Consider the following 25,255-nt stretch of genomic DNA (forward strand, 5'->3'; position numbering starts at 1 on the left):
AATGATGTTCAATAAAATGTAATGGTGTTTACTGTTTATTAATCCGACTGAAGTCAGAACAGAAATGGAGGGGGGTAATGAAATGTTCTTGCGTTAAAGTAAAACTGCCGAACTGCAGTTGAAGTCAGGCATCCATCTGATTTGATTGAGAAGGGCTCTTTTTTTGCCAGGCAAAAAAAATCAAGGTGAAAGTCATTAAGCTTTTGTTGAAAAGACCCAGCTCCTAACCCAACTTTGAGAATAGATTAACAGCGATAATTATTTACCACTCGATAAAAGTCTCACGTCAATACCAACAACAGCCCACCACTGGCTTATACACATTTTTACTACAAAATTTTCATGACTTTCAACCAAATTTTTATGACCTAATGTTTCCTGTAATGTCCCTGTATACACAGTAAATAATAATAATAACAAATCTATGCTTTTTTTATAATAATAACAAAAGCTATGCATGTTCAAATTTATTACAGCATATCATAAAACATGCAACAATCTCCTAAGTTTAAATGTCATTTTATAACTATGTAAGGTAGAAGATGCTTACACAACACTAATAATGAGAGCATGTTTTTGGCCAAAAAAAGAAAAGTAAAAACATCTAACCTCCATTCCAGTACACAGATATTTGTCAAACTAATTTTAGATAATGGAAACAGTCTTTTAAACTAGAAATAGTAGGAAATACTACAATTTTAAAGCTGCGATCACTGCATTTTTGCATGTGAATGCAGCAGACCAGAAACTCAAAGACATGCGACAAGTTTCACGTCACTGCATTGCACAAGCAAGTTCAAGCTTGGTCAATTCTTACTTGTGAAATCACATCACATGATTGCGTTAAACCAATAAAAGATGATTTAAAATAAGAAATTTAAAATATGGAGCAATTGCTCACTTTTATTAACATCTAATTATATCGCTTAACCCTGCCCTTTTTGCAGGACCGTACTACAGATCTTTGAGCGACCGCAGCTTAAGTAGCTTTCGACAAAAATCTGCTAAATGACAATGTAAATTTAATTTCCATGACTTCTCCAAAACCTTGTGGGTTTTTCTTATCCAGGTTTTCCATGACCGTATGAACCCTTGTTTTTCTATAACATAACTTTGGGTGTACTCATTTTTGGATCGTTGTTGAAAGTTATTTTGTTAGGTAAGCTCTAGATTTGGCTTCAGTACTGACTAACCTACATACAGTATGTGCACAAATATAATATTGTATAGCTTCCTATTAAAAATATGAACTTAATAGCTAGATTTGTGACGGGTGTCCTTATATATGCTGAGCACTGTAGGTTGCCAGATTGACAACACCAACATTAGCAAACGCCCTTTATGATGGAGCTCGAAATCATATCATACTCCATCCTGATATCAGAGTATTGTTTCATATTGCTGGCTGCTTAATAAGTGTATTCAATCGTTGGCAATGCATCAAGATGCACATGCTTATATCCTTAACTGCTTTCATAGGATAGATTAAAAGGACTAACGTTAAATATTAAATCAATTCACAACAAATATTCAGAACACAAATCCAGGTCTCATTGTGTGTAATTTGTATTTACATACAACATCATAGAAATGCACAATTTTAAAAAAACTGAAGAAAACAAAGAAAAATCATTGATAGATCGAACTTTTTTATGCAAGTTTTTCAAGCAGAACCTCAATTCCTTTTGAGTTCTGGAGCCGCTGTAGCTCAGGAATGCTGGATTTCAGCATAGCTTTCACTTCTTCAGCAACACTTTCATCTGCGCTCTGGAGAAGACTGTGAAAACACAACAAACAAAACCAAATAAAGCAGCCGAAAGCAACGGATTTGGAGATCCATTCACAGATTAAACGTGCATACAACATAAGACTTCCAATTCCTTATCTCTGATTGGTAGGCAAAAAAGAAGTGACATCGCAATAAAACAAACAGTCCAGGCTGAGAAAATAAAGAAACAAATCTCTCTCTGCTTAAAGTCTTAGGGAGATTATAAGAGGTCATGCACAAAGACTGAGGCAGAGACGGGGAGTGGAAAGAACCCATAATCCTTTGCGGGTTGTAACTCAAGGGCTTGCCGGTTTCAATGGCAGCTGCGAGCCACGGTTTAGCCCTTTATTAGCATACAGACAACAGCGTGGAATAATGAAGCAGGACTGTGGAAGATGTGCTTAACCCAAAGCTCACTGTAAGAAATTCCTCCAGCTAATAATCGACAGTGTGATGGAAAAGCAGTAAATGTGCAGAGAAAGAGCGTTTGAGATGTCTTAGGCCAAGCAGTATTTTAAAGGCTTTGTGAAGCAGGGGTTTTTTAACATGACTGAGCGTATGGGTGTTTTTTTTCTGTGTGTATATTCAGGATATTTAACCAGCGCTCACTGAACAATAGCTGCTGCTGTGGCACATTTACAACCAATTACTTTAAAGTTGAAGTGGAGTACATACAATAAATTGGCCCCTTGATGACAACGATCAAAAGGCGCCTAGGAAAAGAATGTCTTTGTTTAACATTTTGATCTTTTGCTTGAAATATTAGCAAAAAGAAAATGATGATGCTTGCGTTTGTTCGTAGGCTGCATTTACACTGCAGTTCTTGATGGTGAACTTCGATTTTGTGACTGGATCTGATTTTATTGTTGACCTGCTTACATTATCTTTTAAAAGTGACTCGTATCCGATTGTCTGCTTTTACACTGCACATGGCAAAGGCGCAATGACCAGAAAAAAAAAAAAGAGCGGGCGCTGACTAACAGCTGATAATAAGAGTGCTCTTTTCTTCTTTCCTGTGGAAAGTGTGTGTAAAGTGTATATACCAGGGGTGGCCAACCCTGTTCCTGGAGAGCCACCTTCCTGCAGATTTCAGTTGCAACCAAAATCAAACACACCTGAACCACATGGAAATGTGGTCTAAAAATAATCTCTACATTGTAATGTCACTTCCTTCTTTTCTTTGTGTTAACTACACTGTAAAAACAATCTGTTAATTAACATTTTTTGTATTTTTCTGTTTATTTCTGGTTGTGAAATGCATTATAGGATGTTGATCTTTGACTTTTGACTCAACTCTACAGTTTAACAAAGTGACTTGTATTGATATTTGAGTAGTTTAATTAATATAAGCAATAATATCCAGATAATCAAGTCTTTAAAATAGCAGAAAATATTTAAATGAAGTTTGATTGAGGTAAGCGTGTTTTTCTACTCCTTTAAAACACAGAGTTCGACAGAAAAATATGGTGTACATTTTGCTCATAATCGACTACAACGGTTAATAATTGAATTTGGATTTTTTACTTGCTGATTAACAAACTGAACGCAAACTTTACCTCTTTAATTATTTGTCTGTAGTTTTACTATAGTTTATGACAGAACAGCTGTTTCTCTCTCTCTCTCTTTAACATGCTGAAATACGTGTGCTATATGACAGTATAAAGCGTATTTAGTCGTCATATATGAGATTTAAGGTTTGGGACTCTGTTCTGAAATGAAAGCGTCTGACTTGACATCCTTCGCTATGGTTTTTAATAATGTGTGACTCGCATTGACAGGTAAAAAATCTGAACTACCTCCCTACACTGAGACACGAAGGCACAGATCCGTATCGGATCAATTTCCACATATGAACAAGGCCTGAATCTGACTTGAGTAAATTTTATATCCATGGGATTTAAAAAAAATTATTAGACGCGGATATAACTGAGGGCGCGGGTGGTGAGGGTAGTTTCGCGGACGCCGCTCCCTCTATTCTGCTGCTCTAGACGCGGATATAACTGAGGGCGCGGGTGGTGAGGGTAGTTTCAGGGACGCCGCTCCCTCTATTCTGCTGCTCCAGACGCGGATATAACTGAGGGCGCGGGTGGTGAGGGTAGTTTCAGGGACGCCGCTCCCTCTATTCTGCTGCTCCAGACGCGGATATAACTGAGGGCGCGGGTGGTGAGGGTAGTTTCAGGGACGCCGCTCTTTCTATTCTGCCGCCCTAGACGTGGTTATAACTGAGGCGTGGGTGGCGAGGGTAGTTTATGGGATGCAGCCCTCTCTATTCTGCCGCCCTAGACACGGATATAACTGTGGGCGCGGGTGGCGAGGGTAGTTTCGGGGATGCCGCTCTCTCTATTCTGCCACCCTAGACGCAGATGAGGGCGTGGGTAGCGAGGGTAGTTTCGGGGACGCCGCCCTCTCTATTCTGCCGCCCTAGACACTAATATAACTGTGGGATGGGGTGGTGAGGGTGGTTTCAGGGATGCCGCTCTCTCTATTCTGCCGCCCTAGACATGAATATAACTGTGGGCGCGAGTGGCGAGGGTAGTTTCGGGGATGCCGCTCTCTCTATTCTGCCACCCTAGACGCGGATGAGGGCGAGGGTAGCAAGGGTAGTTTCGGGGACGCCGCCCTCTCTATTCTGCCGCCCTAGACACGAATATAACTGTGGGCGCGGGTGACGAGGGTAGTTTCCGGGATGCCGCTCTCTCTATTCTGCCGCCCTAGACACGAATATAACTGTGGGCGCGGGTGGCGAGGGTAGTTTCGGGGATGCAGCGCTCTCTATTCTGCCACCCTAGACGCGGATGAGGGCGCGGGTAGCGAGGGTAGTTTCGGGGACGCCGCCCTCTCTATTCTGCCGCCCTAGGCGGCCGCCTAGGTCGCCTCTATGGACGGGCCGGCCCTGGTTGTTGTTGAAGCCATTACAGACAGACTGTGGCGACTTTGGAGACGTTCTGCCCCCAAGATCCAACTAACGTCTAAAATTTTATGGTGATGATGATGAAGCCTTTATTTGTCACATACACTTGTACATGTAGCGAAATTTGACCCCTCTGACCATACACAAACATTACACATTTTAGAGGAAGACAGGTCAGACGAGAGGTAGCTTTTAGAAAGAGGAAATGAGATACATTTGGAAAGAGGGAGGCGAAGAAAAATATGTTTCTTGCTCATATTTACCAAGTGTACCAAACATTAGTGGAAGACACTGTAAAAAGGCAGTTCATTTAGTTATTATTTAGATTTGTAGAGGTCATAAACCTACCAACAAAGAATAATGGCACCACGGTTGACCGAAGCCCATGTCTTGAGGTTCTCCAACCCAACCTTCTCCAGAAGAATCCTGGAAAAACGCTCTGTGGATCAAAATGAGGCGGAATAAAACATGTGTTTGCATGGAAAACCACTCAGTTTGTTTTTTTATTAACATGTTTACATGAAGAAAAACTTCTAGGAATAGAAAATTAAGTATAAAAGTATCCTCAGTATTCCCATAAAGCCTTCAGCTCAATGTTTTGAAGCCATGATGTGACATTTTGTACTTGCCCTCTCTCTCTGTGTCCTTCATCTTGGTGTCCTGCTCGATCAACCATTTCAGCACCAGATGACCAGCGGGGTGTTCAGCCATATGCAGCTGCAGGAAACACAACCGTCAAACCACTACCATACGAAAGACATCCTGTAATGTTCCTGTTTTTATATGTTTCTATTAAAAAATTCGGAATAAAAAGGTAACACTTATAATACGATCTAATTTGTCAACAATTGCTTAAAAAGCTTTGTTAATCTATGTTAACGTTAGTTAAATAACTGCAAATTCATGTCAGCTAAAGTCCATCAAAAATATGAAGTTACAAGTTTTAAGTTTTCAGTTTAAATTTGTTTTCTTTAATAATCCTGTGAACAAAAACTAAAAATAAATTCAAATATAAAAATAAAAGCTGCAGTTGGCTTACGTTAATTAAAAAAGCAATACATTTCCTAAAATATTTATTAATCATTGTTAATTTCAATAAAATACGACTGTTCAGCCCCTTTTAAATCAAGTCAATTACATACAACAAATTCAAATTCAACAAATTCAAGCTACACAATATATCGTTTCAGCATCGATATTGCAATGTGTGTATCTGCAATAGTCTTCTTAGGTTTAATGTGTTTTCTGTCACTACTCGTTTAGCCTGCGTTAAAGCATTTAGTGTAAGCTGCATGATTAATCATCATAAGATCGGGATCTCAACATACGTATGATATTTTCTCTAAAATGTTTGTATGAAATGCTCTTTTAAACCTTTATTTATAAACATATCCATAAATATGTTTAATATATCTTATATATGAAAACTTTTTTTTTAAACAAACACAGACTCAAAGAGAACCAGAGGTCAACAGGGAGATTGCAAAAGACCAGCTTCCGCTTTAAACTAGAATGACTAAATATCTACAATTAAATGTCTACTAAGGGTGTCACGATCCTCCAAATCCTCGATTCGATTACATTTTCGATTCTAAAGGCACGATTCGATTTTCGATAATGAATAATTAATTAATTCATGACGAATTAATTATTTGTAGCCTACCGTTTAAACTACCTGACCTGCATGGTCTTTGTTTTACCCATAAACAAATCATACAGTAAATGAATAAAGGCAAGATACACACATAATTGCCACCTGTCAATCACTTTTTCTGCGCGACTCGTGAAAAGGCAGTGATCTGTGTCGTTATAATGGCGTCGGTAAAAAAAGATGCACTACCAACAGAAACCAGCCAACAGTATCTGAGGTGTTCGCTAAAATGACTAAGTACAAGTAAGTGAAAGATTGAAGCAGTCCTCTAACTGCCTGGACCTGCTGTCGAGCGCATGGCTGTGTGTGCGTCTGTGTCTGTGTGGTCACGTGATGTGCCTTTTCAGAGATAGAGATGAAGGAGGGCTGCTCAGAAATGCTAAACGCCACTGTGGATGTCAAATCGTTGTCGTTCTAAAATGCCATTTAAAAACAAAGACAGTGTAAACAGGGCCTGAGTGTGTACTTTTCACCAGCGGATTTGCAACGGGGGCGGGCGGAGGATCGCGATGCCGGTGTTGTCTATCGAACGAACCATACGTAATACGTAATAGCAGAGCTTGCAAAACTGTTTTTTTTTGTCGACAACACAAACGTTGTCAACATAACTCACTGGAAATCCAAAATGCTTCCACACCGGCGACTTCATTGAAAGAGGAGAGGGTTTAAGCTCTGTCGACGGGTCTCCTGCTTCTGCAGTTTAATAAGCACTTCAACAAGCCTGTTTTTTCCCGCTTGGCAAGCCAAGCTGACGTGACATGGGGGCGTGGCAGCATCGACGATTCTATTTTTTCGAAATCGTGACACCCCTAATGTCTACAATTCACAAATATACAGACCAATGTAAAATACCCCAAGTCTGTTAAAACGTGTCAATCTGACGGCGGTTGACTTTGCAGCTAGACATTATTGGGAGATCGCTGACATGAACAGCTCTGATTAAGCGTGTCAGAAGCTCATACGCAAGTTACCATTCTATGGCAAAAACACTATTGAGCCTTGCTAGATCCTCCTGTATGGGCGCACATCTCTTATAAATCGCTCACAGGACATTAATTTCGACAATTTTGTGGATATATTAAATAGTTATAAAATATAAAATACACAAAGAGAGACTTTCCCTTTCACTTTTGCGTCGAATTTGAAAAGATTTGGAGAAAGTGCATTACTTTGATCATTTTAATATAGCATATTAACAATGAAGTCCAAAAATTATAGTATAATATTGAGAGTTAATTTTAAGCATTCTCGCGGCCCACCTGCAGGATTGCTGAGGCCCACTAGTAGGCCACGGAATACCGGTTAAGAATCCCTGTGTTACACCACTAGAGAAATTGTATTCATATTACAATGTACATTTTGGAAAAATAAAATATCAGATTTTTCCAATATAATTTAGTCTATTGCTGTTTTCAGCTTTTTTTGTTTTGATACTGCATAGGTTATTATTGCAGTATTAATTAAAGCCATGCATTAATACTGTACTGATGGTATTGCACATATCTTCTACATATTCATTACCTGTCCATCCTTTCCACCTGGTATAAGGGGTCCATCTGCCAGAGCTGCCACTGCCTCCATAGCAGGTCTGAGATCTCCAACAGCAGAGCCCAGTATGTCGCTCACCACCACACAGCAGGATTTATCCATGACCATAGACTGAGCGTTTTCACACAGATGATTCAGCAGAGAAGGAGACGCGGCCTCCAGCAGCTCCTTTCTCCTGATCAGCACATCCTTCTTACTAGAGGAGAAACACAATGAGGTTCAGAACTGGACTGGAGCATTTCTGCATCAACATTCATCAGTCTTTCTTCTATCATTACATAACTGGAGCGCATCACCCCATCAGATTTTTTTCAGGTTCCTTTCCTACAAAACAAGTCTATGATTTGTTTTTTTAATAAACCAATAAAAAATAGTCTCATGTTATTTGTTATTATAATAAATCTGCACTAAACATGACAGAATACGTTTTTGGCAAGAAAAAAAAAAAAAAACACAACTTTTCATATTTTAGGCTCCTTAATATATCAGACTTTTATTTGCCCATAGAAAGTACACAAAAGTAACACTTGTAAAGAAAGTTGGTCCTGTTTAAATACAAGATATGTCCCACTACAAGCAAGTGGCAGTGACCACGAATGGTCCAATATGATGATGATCTTTAAGACTTGTCCTTAGATGTGCTCTGATTTTTTAGTGTTATTTTATGCACTTGAAGAAATTTGGTGTTTCTTCAGAGGCGATTACCTTTCCATAATAGTATACACTCACCGGACATTTTATTAGGTACACCTGTTCAACTGCTCGTTAAAGCAAATTTCTAATCAATCACTTGGCAGAAACTCAAGATGATCGGTGCAGTTCAAACCAAGCATCCACATAGGGAAGTAGGGGTATTTAAGTGACTTTGAACGTGGCAAGGATTTTAGTTCCAGATGGGCTGGTCTGAGTATTTCCGAAACTGCTGATCTATTGGGATTTTCACGCACAACCATGTCTAGGGTTTACAGAGAATGGTCTGAAAAAGAGAAAATATCCAGTGAGCTGCAGTTTTGTGGGCCCAAATGCCTTGATGTGAGAGGAGAATGCCCAGACTGGTTCAAGCTAGGGCTACAAGATTAAACGCAATATGATCATGATAATGATATTTGTGCCTCCCACGATCAATAATTAAATATCGTCACGATTTTACAGTATAAAGATCAAGTCATTATTTTAATGGGCGAAGTTTACAGATTGTACCGCATCACAAGCATGAGGTGACTGCATCTATTGCAAGAGTTTTTTTTTGAGGAATACAATGTTGATCGGGTAGTCTTCTAATGGCTACATTGCAGCACCACATAAAGCACGAATCATCTCAGACTGGTTTCTTGACCATGAAAATGAGTTCACCGTACTCAAATGGCCTCAACAGTCACCAGATCTCAATACAATAGAGCACCTTTGGGATGTGGTGGAATAGGTGGTTCACATCATGGATGTGCAAATCTGACAAATCTGCAGCAACAGTGTGATGCTATAATGTCAATATGGACCAAAATCTCTGAGGAATATTTCCAGTACCTTGTTGAATCTATGCCAAAAAGGATTAAGGCAAAAAGGGGTCCAACCTGGTACTAGTAAGATGTACCTAATAAAGTGGCAGGTGAGAGTTTTAAGACTAGTACAGACAGGAATACAAATAATTTGCACTTTGGCTTTAAAGAGAGATGTCACAAATATTTTTGTAAATTTTGAGAAAAGACACCATGAAATAAGTCATTTTTATTTTTTTGCAAAAAAATCTGTAATATAATTGTAGGTAATAACGTATCAAATTATAAACAATTGTGACAACAACACTAATATATTTGTAGAGAAGTTTCAATTTTCTTGCTTGACTAACCTGTGCGCATTGCCATCCCCTTTCTCCAGCACTTGAATGATTTCAGGTAAGAGGTGAGCAGGGTCTCTAGGACTCAGCAGGTAAAGCAGCACCTTTTTACCGTGTTTATTGCTGATTATTTCAGATAAGGAACTAACCATTTCCTGAGAACAAAAGAAGACACATATTATTATACAACAACCAAGTCAACAAATATAACTAATAAAAAAAAACCTTAAGAGAACTTACTGAGATAATAATTTGTTTAACCAGCTTGGTGTCATCAATGCAATCGAATGCAGCCAAAAGTACAAGATGAGCATATTCACCCTGAAAATTAAGAATTGTATTAAATTACAAAATCAATATAAATAATAAATATATAGATGCATATGTATTTCATAGTTTTTCTTTGGTGGAACCAATTTAGCAAGAAATATGCGCAAAATTATACCAGCCCCGCAATCCCCAAAAATGAGTTACAATACTTGTAAATCATGGCGAGGAGAGTGTATGAGCAAGACAACAGATTGCGAGAGGCACAATGATGGTCTAAGGATTACATTAGTTAGGTTAAATGAATAAAGAGGTAAATATATCGTGAGTGCAAATCCCTATCTCTCTCTCTCTCTCCCTCCCTCATTGAGAGATCAACTGTCACTAGTTGGAGACGAGGAAAATATTTGAATTGTCATGCATGTATTTAGACCTTTTTACATATATCAACTGAAAGTTCTGTGTTTTTGACAATATTACAAGTCCACTAAAAGCTGTCTGGATTTATTTTTAGTTCTTGTAATACACTCATTGCTATAAACAGTAGTTTATAGGCTTGTTTCCTTTTAATAACGAAGTAATAGATTTATAGGTATTCATTTTAACTTCTGCATTATATGTGAGCTCCAAACTTTTTCTTGATTAAGACATGTTGAATTCTTCTTTCATCATTTGCAATGTTTCCAAATTGTATTATAATTTTTCATAAAAAATTTTATATCTGTGTTATATTTGTTTCTGTGGCAGTTCATTCCGCTGTGGCAACTCCTGATAAATAACAAACTAAGCCAGAGTGAAATAAATTGATGTTTTATTTTCTATAAAGCTTCTTCTGGCCATGACACATTCGCACCTAAATGGTTATAAGATATGTGTTCAAGGGATTATATGCAGCATCCTCCATTTATTCTCTAACGTAAGGCAAGATCTTCTCTCATGGTTCATACTTAGACGGAAAATGTGCTCAATGCATTATAAAGCTTGAAGCATCAGAATCAGTGCTCAGTATCAGACAATCACCATGACAAGGAATCAGGAATCTGTATTGGCTGAAATAATCCTGATTGCATTTACATTTAGTCATTCAGCAGACGCTTTTATCCAAAGCGACTTACAAATGAGGACAAGGAAGCAATTTACACAACTATAAGAGCAACAATGAATAAGTGCTATAGGCAAGTTTCAGGTCTGTAAAGTCTAAGAAGGAAAGCATTAGTAAAATTGTTGGGTTTTTTTTTTTTAGAGTTTTTACAGTTAGTGTGATATCCAGAGTGGCAATTGCAGATTAGGAAGTGAAGTGGAGACTAAATAGTTGAGTTTTTAGTCGTTTCTTGAAAAAAGCGAGAGACTCTGCCGTTCTGATGCAGTTAGGGAGTTCATTTCACCAACTGGGCAGATTGAGCGCGAGCATTCGGGAAAGTGATTTCTTCCCTCTTTGGGATGGAACCACGAGGCGACGTTCATTCACAGAACGCAAGTTTCTGGAGGGCACATAGATCTGCAGAAGTGAGAGCAGATAAGATGGAGCAAAGCCAGAAGTCGCTTTGTAGGCGAACATCAGAGCTTTGAATTTGATGCGAGCAGCAACTGGCAGCCAGTGCAAACGGATGAGCAGCAGAGTGACATGTGCTCTTTTAGGTTCATTAAAGACCACTCGTGCTGCTGCGTTCTGGAGCAGCTGAAGAGGCTTGATAGAGTTAGCTGGAAGCCCCGCTAGTAGAGAGTTGCAGTAATCCAGTCTGGAGAGAACAAGAGCTTGAACAAGGAGTTGAGCTGCATGTTCAGATAAGAAGGGTCGGATCTTTCTGATGTTATAGAGTGCGAATCTGCACGATCGAGCAGTTCAAGAAATGTGGTCAGAGAAGTTTAGTTGGTCATCAAATGATTGGAGCATCTCTAGCTTTGACCTAACTTGGCTGGCAGAGCGGCAATACTCCCCCTGGCTGTACAAGCCCAATAAGATACACTGCAGTGACAAAAGCTGCAGACTTTGCGGATTAAAAAAAAGATACAAAAATAAATGTTCATTTTTACCTTGTACGGTTGTCCAGTTTAAATAATTCAGTTTTTTACTGCTGTCATTAAAAGAAACAAATTAACACCATGACTCCTTGTGTCGGTGTCAGTCTGAACAGCCGCGCCACGCCGCATCACAGCCCCAATCCCCCCTCAGCTCCCAGCCCTATTCACTTTAAATCAGTTTTAATCAATTCTTACATTTGTGGTTTCAGAGCACTCTACTCAAAACTCAATTTTTCATTTTCATGTGACTGAGGTCATAAACACATTCACGCATAGACAAATTGTCTTTTTTGGATCCGACCAGATAAATGTTCTGGTTTAAACAAGCAGTGCCGTTTCACTCCACTTTTGGTGTAACGTTCCTCATTAACAACAGAAATTGCAACATTTCTCAGTTTTGTAAAGTGGCAATTGCACCAGAGCAACCTCGAACAAAAAGAAATCACACCAATAGCATGAATGATTACAACATTTGTCAGAAGCCTGTATCATTTTCATTATAATCCAGATCTCTGAGAAACTAAAAGGCAACTTACCATGGCAAACTTTGCAATATACGATTTCATCGTTTTTACTATAACCTTTCGGTCCTGCATTAAAAACAAAAGAAGAGCAGCATGTCACACTCCAGCGATCTTGAACGGTCCAATATGATGATGATCTTATAGGAGTTCTGACCTTAGTTGTGCCGTGCCATAAACAGTGCATGGTGACTCTGGCTCCATCGTGTGTGTGTGCCATGTACACGACGGCCTCTCTGATCGACTCAATCATCTCCTAAAAATATTACACACCAGACATCAGTGGAGCATGTGGACGACAATAAAACTGGTAGTCAATCTAGACGAAGATCTCACCGTTCTCTGTTTGTCCGGAGCGTGCTCAAAGAAGTCCAGGAAAACTTTGTGAACCAATGAATGTTTAATGACAGCCTCTCTACAGAAGAAATATAATGCATTAATTCAAAAAATACAAAAGCACTATGGGCAGATGACTTCATTGGATCCTAGTACAGATGGGTGGCATTTTGGTATGCTTTGTACAATAATAATAGAGGTGGGAGAAAAAGTCAAAGCATCGAAACACTGTCTCAACGATTCCGGATTAATTCTCAAAAGTTGCCATTGCCAGAATTGATTCTGTATTGAAAATAGATGACGACAATGCAAGCCTGCGCAAGACATGAGCTCTAAACAAAACAAAAAAAATGCTAGTTGCACATATGCATTCTGCAAAATTCAATTTATTTAGACAGCTGGATAATAATAGGTCCACTTTGCTTATGCGTTGCAATTAGAAAAAGGAAAAATATCGAGAAAATTTTTTGAAATGGGATTGTGACTTTCAGAATCAAAATCGGATCTCAAAGTCCCTCAAGATTCCCACTCCTAGATAATAATAATTTTTACAAAATACAACTTTGTCATGTAAAGTCATGCCAGTGTACTATTTACATCTAGGGTTGTAATGATGATCCACAAGCTAGTAAGCTACTCCAATACAATTGGAGTAGGAGTTTATATAAATGAATAAGGGAAACTGACTGCCCTTTGAAGGGGTTTACATGGTATTTTACATTCATTCTGCCTTTGAACAACACATATTAAAGCATGAATCCAGAACTGCTTTGTTTACAACGGTATCCCAGGAAACATTAAAATATATATACTATTAAAAACACTTTAAATAATCAAATCTGGCAAATGCAGAAATGTACATGCAAGGTTCTAAATATTTTGAATTAGCCGTTTATTTTTAGATTTTATGGTTTCCTTTTAAGGGCATTGGGCACTGGTAGTAGTGAGAAAGCACATTTGGTGTATGGCAAAAAGTGGTGTATAAATTCATTCATTGCAATTTAAACTTTCTTTTCACTTCGCATTACAGTATGGTTCTGCCTAGCACAGCTCATTTTGGTTCGATTTTGTTCGGCTTACATTGCACTTCCACTGCAGTATAGTACCATTTATGGCCCGTTTACACAGAGTGGTACAGTCCAGTACGGGTCACTTTTATCAGGCTTGCGTGTCCACTGCCAAAAGGGTACCCTTTTTGTGGGCGTGGTGTACAACAGGAAGTTTTAAATGACGTCATTTTTACTCGAGCAAATGTCACAGTAAAGCTGTACGGGTCATTGACATATCATGTGAGAAGCACTTCTCACAAAACAGATGCTTTATGCACAAAAATACTTGTGTATAAATGTTCATTAATGACCTTTCTATGAACATGATTCGATTATAACTGCAGATCAATGATTGTGCGAAATAGCCTACTGTAACGTCTGCAATTATATAAAATAAATAAATGCAAGTACAGAACCCTTACAGTCTCCGATGTTAGTAATTACAGAAAAACAACACATAGCCCACATTTAGTCCTTTTTTGGGTTCAAAAACAACACAAAATGTAGCCCACAGTCAGCAAACCTCTCATATGTGTCTGCAATCTTCAGCAGCACCTGTAGCCTCTTGTTAGAAAGTAATTCTATCATTCAGAGGTCATAATAGTCATAATAGTTTTTAGGCTGCAGAAGCATCATTTGCTGTTGCTTTTTTCTGGCTTCTCCTTTGTTTGTTCGCACTTCACTCTCGCATTTGTGTCTTTCTAAAAGGATCAGATATCAGAGCGCTTAAATGATCACGAGCGTGTTATTTATATGGGCTCAAAAAGTTTGTTATTTCAAATATAGATGCGATCATGAGCTCTCTGGAGAAAGTGAATCCGCTCACACTTTTAGACAGGCTCATAAAACAACAACAGGACACAGCTGATCTTGTTCTTCTTGGCTTTGTGGCTGTGCATCAAGACAATGACAAGAATTGTTTGAGCTCGGGTCGACCATGGCTTGTTATTTTATATATATATATATATATATATATATATATATATATATATATATATATATATATATATATATATATATATATATATATATATATTATTATTATTACGGTGTAATGACTTGGTTGTGTTTTTAAAAATTCTGTGAGTGACGCATCTCTGTAAATCGATAGTGCTCAGCTGCAAGTCTAGCTCTGCCTTATGGTTCCCTTTGGGCCTGTTGGTACAATTTGCAAAGGGTGAGCAAAAAGAGGTACAGTACGGTTCACTTTTAAGTACCCTTTGACATTGGAAACTTCCATAAAAGCATGCCGAACCATACCGTACCATAACCATATTAAAGTTGGTGGGATTATCGCTGTAGTTGCGCCACCTCTACTGCCGTAACTTAATAAAAACTTTTTCATTCCAGGTTGTCCCATCCAGCCCTTGTTGAAAATCTACTGACGACAATTCTGCCCTTTCAGGTGGCTTTCTCTTACGATGGTATAAAAAGAGTTTAGTTGTAAGAACAATTGATACAGCAGTGGCTGCTGCTGACTGTTTAAATGTTCAGAGTCTTTATGCTGGTAGTGAAATATCTCTCGGGCCAATCTGTGATCAGCAGTGTGTATGTCACATTTGAATGAAGTGCAAATGCCCCCGAAAGAGAACAGTACTGAACCAAACAGCAGCATACCATGGAAAAGCATCTTACATTTCTCATGTAAAGACAGAAAGAAAAAAAAACTAGAGTGCTTTATAATCTGTTTTGAGATTTACTCACTTCTGTGCCATGGGTGTAAGGATCTGCTTCATTTCATCCAAGATGCTCTCCAATTTCCCTGGATTTGCTTCAAGAACTTTCTCTAACGTAGGACAAACTGATGACTGACAATACAAGAAAGAAAAATCATCACTGATTCACTGATCCCTTTTTACAACAAACACTTAAATCTTTTCATTTACATTAAAAAGATGACATTTACAGGAATCCAAGAGCCAAGAACACAAGTACCTTTAAGACGGTGAACGTGTTTCCGTAGAGCTCCTCAGTGAGCATGAGTCTCTGAGAGAGGATGGCTTTATCATTATAAGCGTATTCCACAACTGAAGACGCCTCCGAGTGTCTGAGCATCTGCCTGACTTTCCCTTTAAAAGCCAACATCACTTCACCTACCTGCTCTTTACTCCTACATGACAAAACAAGCAAACAATTCCTGTTAAGACTGATCCTAATGTCGGTGCCAGTGGTGTAGTGGTTAGTGTGTCGACAGATGCACTCCGGTGCTCATGGTGACTCGAGTTTGATTCCTGTATCGCGGTCCTATGCCGATCCTTTACCTCCCCTCTCTTTCTTCCCCATGTTTTTCTGTCAATGCTCTCTACTTTCCAATACAATATTAAAGGTGAAAACTCCTAAAAAATAATTATAAAAAAAGACTGATCCTAAAAACTGTAAGCTCATCATTTAGAATGAAACCGATTCACCTTTTTTAATGATCCTTTGTGTAAGACTTTGTGTGAATTATTAAAGTAACTAAAAAACTGCAAAAAGTGAAGTAATGAGAGGTAATTCACTGTAATCAGTGAAGTGAGAAATGTTGGTGAGAAGTGAGAAGTCATTATTCTCCTCACAGAAACTTATTAGAATTAACATATTTCTTTTAGCAGAGCATTAGTAACTTATAAAACTAAAAACATGCTGAGCCACAGCTCTATTATGAAAATATTAAGCATCCCTGTACGGTAGGAAATAAAATGAGAAAATAAATAATAATATTTGAGGAACAAAACACAATGAACTCAAAGACCTTTGACCACAGATATGCTTATGATAATAATGTCATGTTAAAATGAATATCACAATAATGACAGACAATATTAATAACAAAGGCACAAATCCAAACATACCTCTCGCTCAGTTTGCACTATGAATATGATTTAACTGTAGCACAATTTTATTATTTAAAATGGTTTGCTTTAGTACTTTTTTCCTCAAACAGGAAGTTCAACCCATAAATTAATCATGTTACAAGCGTAACAATCAAACACATTTCCCTACATATCAAAACAAAGAATATGATTTATTTTATACTTTTATAGGAAACTACATTAAAAATAGGCCTGCGCAATATATTAAAATATTATCGTTATCACGATAACGGCAAGAGAAAAAAATAACAACAGCAAAAAAAAAAAAAAAAAAAAACAGAATTTTCACAGAGGTTTGTCATTAATGGTGATTTAAAGTCTAAACGTTTGCACCTTGATATGTTTTTTTTACATTAAATTAGCTCAGAAAAATATCTATTCCCAATAAAATTAAACAGTGTTCTGGAAATTATACAACTCAAGAAATAAAACGTTATCGCAACACTTAACATTGAATATTTTCCCATTATTGCGCAGCCCTAATGAAAAATAACTTTTTAAGAAGGGTCATGAAAAGTGGTAGTGACTTACCCATACATTAGGAACTTCTTTACAATGTTTCTGGCATATTTTGATTTACTCAACTCCACAATGTGTTCTAAAAAGCAAAACATTGGTATAAAGGAGGGCAGTGAAAAACAATAAGTTGATACAAACAAATGCAGTAACAGAGGACGGATGCAAAAACCAACCTTTGAGTTCATCAAACACCTCCTTTCTCTGCTTATCACTGCCAAATTGAATAAAACACTGAAGCACCCGCGTGGAATCATGCGCAAATGCAATCTAGCAAAGAAAAGACAAATTTTACATCACACTATTTATATATCTTTTAAACAGTGAATATATACCACAAGAGTTTACTACTTACCGTTTTAATTTTGCCTTTTACAAGATCCTGCAGCTCTTTCATCAGTTTGGTCCTTTTTTGCTTATCACAGTCTTTCCTGCATTTCCAAATAGATGAGACTTGAATGTTATGATAGACAGATACGAGTCTTTGTTTAGCACTTACACCTTTTTTGTTCTTTAATATTTATTTAAACTAAGCAGCTTAGTTTTACACTTTCTATTTCACATTATTACACTACTCCCTGAAATGCTTAATTCTGGCGAATTACAACGTCAAAGTAAATATTCTCTAATAATAACTGATTAACCAAATAACACAGGCTCATCCATGTACTGCAAACTATATTGACTGTTGTGTTTGTTTGTGTTATTGACAAGCTTTTATTAAGAACCATTTTTCTTTCTCCAAGCTTTGTTTTTAAAAAGCTAGTTAGCAGATACAGCTAGGATCAATTTTGTGGCAAGAAGCTGCGTACTTTATACAGCGTGATAAATCCCATCAGTATTATACATCTGCTGAAAAGCCTGACTTTATACTGCAAACCAACTGACTGGATATTATTCATTACTTAAAATAATATTTAAACCAGTTTATTATGCATTTGCACACTGATATTATTGTTGAACAAATATATGAAAGGCATCTCTAGTAACAAAACAATTAGTACAGAAATCATCATGCTGAAATAATTCATATAAATTATGCCAGCAACACAACTGGCTTAATTATATTTATACTGTGGTTATAATACATGTATTATCTCCTGTTAAACACATACAGCAAAAAAAAAAACTTTTCTAACTGACACAATTTGAAACACAAGCCTATGTTTGGCTGTATTTTAAAAAGACATTTAAAAAAACATTTATTTGCATTTAAAAAATGTATTAACTTATTATCATATAAAAAACTTTATTTTCAAATCTAATTTCTAATTGGCTTTTAATTACAGCAATAGAGTTAATAATTTTTTTTTTAAACCAGGTAATCTTATCAAATCAATTTATGTTTATCTGTGTTATCATAACAAGTGGCAAAATATTCAAGTTTTAAACAGCGGTTCTGATTAAAAAAAACTATTTGGTCGAAAATGCTAAAAGACAACACCAAGAGACACAAACCTCTACAAAAGTAAAATGGCCATAAGAAAAGAAGCATCACTACATAAAATGTCCCACAAACACTCACCGTCTTACCATCTCCCACACTTGCTTTGCTCTGCTTACGATCTGGTAGCTCTCTTTTCTATCAGTCTGCTGACGATTCAGCTTCAGTTCTTTCTTTTTTTGTTTAAACTCATCCCATTTAGGTTTTTTGCGCTCATCACCTGTCAAAGAAACAACAACAAAGACTGAACAACCTGAAAAACAACCATTATTAAGAATCACACATATTCCCGAATAAGACAATATGGAGATATCAGTACCTTCCTCTTGTTTGATTCTGTCTCCAGGAAATTTTCTCTTCTTGGCAAATTTTCCATCTGTCGGCTTTCTGTTGAACTTCTGTGGTCCTCCTTCTCCACCTGACTTTCTAAAACCTTTGCCTTTGTCATTGTTGTGAGGTTTGAATGGCCGTTTGCCTTGTGGTTTTCCTCCAGGTTTACCTTTTCAAGGTAAGCACATATATTAATGCAATGTAACCATATGGCAACGCTTTTGTCAATTGGTCAAAGACAAGACATCTTGTTTTGGTTTCTACATAATTTACAAAAGTTATTATTTGCATAGTAAGCATTTAAAACAGAGTGTCTGCTTAAAAATTTCAAGCAAAACAAACATACCACATATTAATTCTAAGGTATACTAATGACTATGCAAACATACTATTATGTATAACATACTATTATATAAAATGATTTCAAATAAATGATCTAATGAGTATTTCCAGAGTGCATTGTGATCTTAAAGAAAAAAAATGGAATTTCCTCATCATTTACCAACATTCAAATGGTTGTTAACGTTTATGTATTTTTCTTTCTTGTTGAATATTGGGGAAAAACTATGAAAGTCAAACGCTGTTTTTTTCAGTATTCTTCAAAAATATCTTCCTTTGTTTTTAACAGAACAAACAAGCTCAAATACGTTGAAACAAATGGAGGATGACTAAGTAAATAGTGAAAATGTAATTCTTGAATACAGTAAATATGCCCAAAGATTTTTGCATTTTAATCTAGAGCTACACTTAATGACAACATCGTGGGTGGCTGCGGTAAATCATGGTAAAATAGGTATTGAAGTAAGTATTTTAACTCAAGAAAAAAAAAATACAAATATATAAGAAACAAAACCTATATTATACATTTTTTGTTGATACTTAAACACTGTAATTTAATTTTCTGTTTACAATCACACTACAGACTTACAGTGAAGTAAAAACTTTGGAGATCTTACTACAAAATATGACCCAAGACTTTAAAATGTGTTTACCTTTGGATTTGAATGAAGGTTTCTTTCCGTCTCTTGGAGTGAATGATTTCTTTCTTGGTTTACCCTCCATAATGGACTGTAAATCGTTGATTAATTGTTAGATTTTTAATAAATTACAAAAGCAAAAGATGTTACGTTATGCCTTCACGCAACCGTAGAGATGAAACTATATAATTTACTATATTTGCTCATACTAAAGTCTAAAAATATTGACATGCAAGTAGCCTAATACGTGTTACACATACGCTTGCAAGTTAGAACATTTCTCGTCTTAAACTAGAGTAAATCTTGTTGTTTTTCCCAAATACGATGGAACACGTTTCAATACTCACCCATGTGTGCAGACAAACAACTTTACGGCATCTGAAAAATGTCGTAGTTAATGTTGGCCGTTTGCGACAGTGTGCAACAGTGTTGGAATCCTAAACTAAAAGTCCCTCAAAAGACGTTTAATAATCTATTTTAATATTCGCAAGAAAGAGTTTGCATCTTTAAGTTATCATAATTAATTTAATACGTTTTCGTTACGGTAAAATGAGAAACAGTTAAATATTTTCATCAAAGCATTCATTTTTTCAATTTTCCATTTATTAAAAATGAGGTTCATGAAAAGCCTTTGAAACACAACAGGCTGGTGACATCTGCTGGACAAAATAATAAAATAAATACATTTATAATAAGAATAAAATTGTGTAAATGCAACGAAAATCTCCCCTTATAAAAGCGTGACATGTAACGTCAAGTCAATGCACAAATGACAGAGATACTTTACAGCTGGCCAGGCGTGTTTTATGTAACGTTAACAATTTCTTTTATTATCTCTAATGTCATTTCAGAGACAGGAAACATTTTAACCATCTACCAGCGTAGAGTTCATTTTATTACCGTTGATGGGAAGTGCTGCAGCGTTATTTACTGACGGCTGCTGCAACGCGCTTTGTCCCTCTGTGCTCGCCGTGAGCAGCTGATTTGCAGGTGAGAGGTCTAGCCACTGCAGCAGACAAGATGGATGTCAACCAGGCAAAACAAGAGCATCTTCTGGCATTAAAAGGTATAGCAAGTGTTTACCTTTCTGACTCTTGAACCGAAAGTGCGGCGGAATGTCTGAACGTTGCTGTTTGTTTACGCTCATTCATAAACATCGCTGACATGCCCGCTGTAGCGGTGAACTGACTATTCCTGCTAGCTGCAAGCCGCTAACCGTGTCTGATAAATACAGAATGAACATTATATTCAGCTCTCTAATAACTGGGCAGATGTTTAACTGTGTGTTTAGTCTTTTTAGAGTTTAAAAACCAGACATTTATATATATGCGTCTAATAGTTTCCTACTACGTTGATATGCTTTCGTAAACTAATGACAGATAATGTTTTGGCATCAAACCTACAGATTTATCTTTCAGTGGGTCTAGATTTTATTCAAATAATAGCAAAATTATTGCTTACTGGTGTTATTGTAACAGTTATGCAGTTTTATTCTGTTTTATATCACTTGCAAAATAATAATTCTTCGTATAATTGTCAGACTGTTGAAATAAATGAAGAATATTAAATAATTTTCTTCTTCTCTTTGTGTATTTAGTTATGTAATATCTCTTTATTGCATTAAATCTAGATAATGTTCTATAGTCTGTGCACATCATGTGTTAACTGTACATCATCATGTGTGTTCTATGCTGAAAGGTGATGCTCTCTTATGTTTCTCCCTCTAGTTATGCGGCTGACCAAACCTACACTTTTTACAAATATGCCAGTAACCTGTGAGGACAGAGATCTTCCAGGTACAATCCAAATACATTTAGATCAACTGTGAGTTTGGAGTATTTGCCAGGAAGCATTTAAAGAATGTGCACATTTTGTAAAAGATAGCGATGAACTGATAAAAAAAATAATTTTAAGTCTGCGTAAAATAAAAATGTACATTATATGATTTGAAAGCTCACATTCTTATTCTTAAAGTAAATAAATATACATGCCAAAAGGGTCATAAATCTAATTACTGTACTTTGATTATTAGATAAATCTGCATCATCACTGACAACAAATATAGCTAAAATAGGCCCAGGGTATATTTGTTTTTCCACCACTTCTAATATTAATTCAAAAACTGAAATCCAATTATTAACAATTTTAGAACAACTCTAAAACATATGACCAAGCGGTGCCTGGGTTTGATTGCATCTATCACACAGTGGGTCTACAGCAGGGAACATCATAATTTAGTGTCTGCGCAGAATCTTAAATTGTATTTGACCATGCCTGATAAACGCAGAACTAGAATGAACTTGTTCTTGTCCTTCCTCCTATTGTCAATTTTCAATTTCTGCTCAGAGATCCTCTTCCCATGCCCTTTTGAGATGCTCTAATGAAACATCGCATTCTAACTTAAATAATTTATTATATGTAATTGAAATTCCTCCTTTTATAAATGGGTTCTGTAGAAACAAAGTTTCTACTAGGGAAGTTGGTAGTTCATAGGAAATTATATAAAATTATTTTGGACAAAACTGCGAGCTTGTAAATATATGTATAAAAAAAGGGTACTTGGTAGATCAAATGTCTGCCGTAATTGTTGAAACGTTGAAAAACAATTATCAATGAAAAGATCGTTAAAGGAGTGTATCCTGAAATAAAGAGTCAGTTTGAGAAGGGGTAAATGAATGGTTCTCAGTCAGTGGGCTTAAGACAGAACTTGTTTGCCACTTAAAATGTTTTCTAACCTATTTCCAATTTTTAAATGAATTAGAAACCACTGGATTGTTTAATCGAGATGAACGGAGAGCAGATAAAGCTGAGTAGAGTAGAGCTGGCCTAGAGGAAAGGGAACATGACTTCTTTTCCATGTCACCCCAATCTGTTAATCCCTCTTTTATCCCAAAAGAAAGTGCTCTTATATTAAATTCCCAGTAATATGGCTGTTTTTTTTTAAATATGATTTATGGTTTTATCATTTTATTGAGCTAACAGCAAAAAGTTTACTTGTATAATAACTCAAAAATACTTACTGCATTTTTTTGTATACATGTTCGGAATAAACAAATAGTTTAACCAAATTAATTTGCAAAGTAACACTCCACCTATCGACGTCTTATTAGTGAACATTAGTTAATGCAATAAAATCAACATTTAGAAATGACCATATTATAGTTATAAGTTTTAAGTTATTAAAAAATACAACTGAATTTAATTAGACATTAACTAAACAATTATGATTATTGAATATAATGCGTTATTAGACATTACCTGAGAAATTAACATCACCTAATATTAATAGTTTCCCTGTACTGGGTTGCAGCTGGAAGGGTATCCGCTGTGTAAAACATATGCTGGATAAGTTGGAGGTTCATTCTGCTGTGGCGACCCCTGATGAACAAAGGGACTAAGCCGAAGGAAATTTAATGAATAATATTAATGAATACTTTCGTGGTTGTCATTACATTGACTTTAGTAAAATGAACTGATGTTAACAAATGGAGTCTCTTCCTATATAGAGTTAATGAACAAAGGGCAAAAAACTCATTGAGTATGTTTACATGAACACAAATAATCCAATTTTAATGCAATTAAGACAATACTCTGGTTAAGAGTCAACCATGTAAACAGTGATTTTTAATTAATTTAATCATTCATTCATTCATTCATTTTCTTGTCGGCTTAGTCCCTTTATTAATCTGTGGTCGCCACAGCGGAATGAACCGCCAACTTATCCAGCAAGTTTTTACGCAGCGGATGCCCTTCCAGCCGCAACCCATCTCTGGGAAACGTCCACACACACATTCACACACACACTCATACACTACGGACAATTTAGCCTAGCCAATTCATCTGTACCGCATGTCTTTGGACTGTGGGGGAAACCGGAGCACCCGGAGTAAACCCACGCGAAGGCAGGGAGAACATGCAAACTCCACACAGAAACGCCAACTGAGCTGAGGTTCGAATCAGCGACCTTCTTGCTGTGAGGCGACAGCACTACCTACTGCGCCACTGCCTTGCCTAATTTAATCATATTAACGTCATAATCGAACTAAACAGAAATGGAATTAAGACATGCGGAGTATGCCGATTTTATTCACATTATTGAAGTGTAGTACAGACATCTAAACCCCTTAAACTATAACCATCGTGTTGAATTTTCGCTACATTTTGCGACAGGATAGACTCTACACACAAGGGTGTTTGACACTATTTTCTGCACCTACTGAGTCGGTTAAGGACCACAGACACCTGTATTGTGAGGTTTTTTCTTCCATACAGCGTTTGGTATCAAATCTCGTTTAAACGACACTCTTCCAGCAGTTTAAACTCTCTTCCAATGTCTCTTTTGTCACAGGGGGCATGCATAAAATGTTTCCGAATTAAAGTGAAAGTGCCAAACTGCAGTTAAGGTTGACGAATTAAAAATAAAACACCCGATATTACTGAAACTCCAGAGGAAATGTGAATAGCCTGGAGACTCACTGACGTTAATTGAATTATGTGCTTTAGTATGTAAACCGGGATCATGAAAGAAGCATTCAAAAAGCAACTCATGTAAACACCTTAATCTTATTATTGTCTTATTCAGATTGAGCAAATAATTCGATCACTGATGTCCATGTAAATGTAGTCAGTGTTAGCCACATAAATATGAGAATTTTCAGTGACGTAGGATGGATTAACATGTATATATAATAATGTTTGAAATAATCACATTAAGTATTTAAGCACAAATACATCAATCAGAACATTCTTAAAAAGCACACTAAAAGTTTACATAATAAATATGTATTCAATGCTGTTTGAAATGTCCACTATTTCAATATTGTCTGTTTTTATTATTACAACTTATTTAATTATTGAATATTATCATATGTGTACAGTGTACCTAAGTCCGTCATGACTATTAGTGGGTTTTTAACAAGTGATAACTTGTAATTACAGCAAATGTCACAGCAACAAATGAGAGATTTTAGGCTTGAGGAGTAAGATTTTACATTTAGTCAATTTGCAGAGGCTTTTGTCCAAAGTGACATACAATTGAGGAGGCATTCAGTGATTCAACAAGAAGAGGCAATACACTCAATAAGTGGCAATTATTCAAAGAAACTATTAGTTCTTTGAAAATCAAGTGCTAGAGTAAGTAGCTTTTTGCATAAAGAGAAGTGTTTCTATGCGTGGTTTCTCAAGCCCACTCACTTGTGTGAGGCACACTTCATAAATGCACTTTGTCAT

At 36.6% G+C, this 25,255-nt stretch overlaps 2 protein-coding genes across 6 annotated transcripts in view; one reads left to right on the forward strand and one right to left on the reverse strand.

The window, feature by feature from the left end:
• Positions 1-1,542: 1,542 nt before the first annotated feature.
• On the reverse strand, positions 1,543-20,431 carry pum3 (pumilio RNA-binding family member 3). Of its 2 annotated transcripts, none has more exons than NM_001353848.1 (18): positions 20,374-20,431; positions 20,042-20,117; positions 19,039-19,218; positions 18,801-18,939; positions 17,631-17,706; positions 17,452-17,545; positions 17,291-17,357; positions 15,843-16,017; positions 15,612-15,715; positions 12,859-12,937; positions 12,680-12,778; positions 12,538-12,591; positions 9,953-10,033; positions 9,725-9,867; positions 7,852-8,074; positions 5,309-5,396; positions 5,028-5,118; positions 1,543-1,777 (listed from the first exon to the last, which is right to left on the reverse strand). In NM_001353848.1, the coding sequence occupies exons 2-18, from the start codon at positions 20,109-20,111 to the stop codon at positions 1,651-1,653; spliced, it is 1,890 nt and encodes a 629-aa protein (NP_001340777.1). In that variant the 5' UTR covers positions 20,112-20,117; positions 20,374-20,431; the 3' UTR covers positions 1,543-1,650. The 2 variants fall into 2 exon arrangements, with proteins under 2 accessions (NP_001340777.1, XP_068079898.1); XM_068223797.2 differs by having other exon boundaries at positions 1,545-1,777; positions 20,287-20,402.
• A 356-nt stretch (positions 20,432-20,787) lies between these two features.
• The window catches only part of trappc13 (trafficking protein particle complex subunit 13), a 41,375-nt gene continuing 36,907 nt past the window's right edge, over positions 20,788-25,255 (forward strand). For 2 of the 4 annotated variants that reach the window (NM_001244643.1, NM_199538.2), the window contains exons 1-2: positions 20,788-21,092; positions 21,754-21,822. In NM_001244643.1, the coding sequence (NP_001231572.1) occupies positions 21,047-21,092; positions 21,754-21,822 (115 nt within the window). In that variant the 5' untranslated portion in view covers positions 20,788-21,046. The remainder of the gene's footprint in view (positions 21,093-21,753; positions 21,823-25,255) is intronic. The other 2 variants (XM_005155559.5, XM_005155560.5) reach the window with 1 other exon arrangement.

Source organism: Danio rerio, chromosome 10 (assembly GCF_049306965.1).
Source record: "Danio rerio strain Tuebingen ecotype United States chromosome 10, GRCz12tu, whole genome shotgun sequence".
NCBI lineage: Eukaryota > Metazoa > Chordata > Actinopteri > Cypriniformes > Danionidae > Danio > Danio rerio.

Excerpts from the sequence above, each read along its gene's own strand:
- pum3 (NM_001353848.1), bottom strand. The coding sequence starts at position 20,111 with ATGGAGGGTAAACCAAGAAAGAAATCATTCACTCCAAGAGACGGAAAG. Across the intron at positions 12,592-12,679 it reads TATGGCACGGCACAACTAAG|GACCGAAAGGTTATAGTAAA; the intron begins GTCAGAACTCCT and ends TTTTTAATGCAG. Across the intron at positions 5,397-7,851 it reads CAGGTGGAAAGGATGGACAG|CTGCATATGGCTGAACACCC; the intron begins GTAATGAATATG and ends TGTTTCCTGCAG.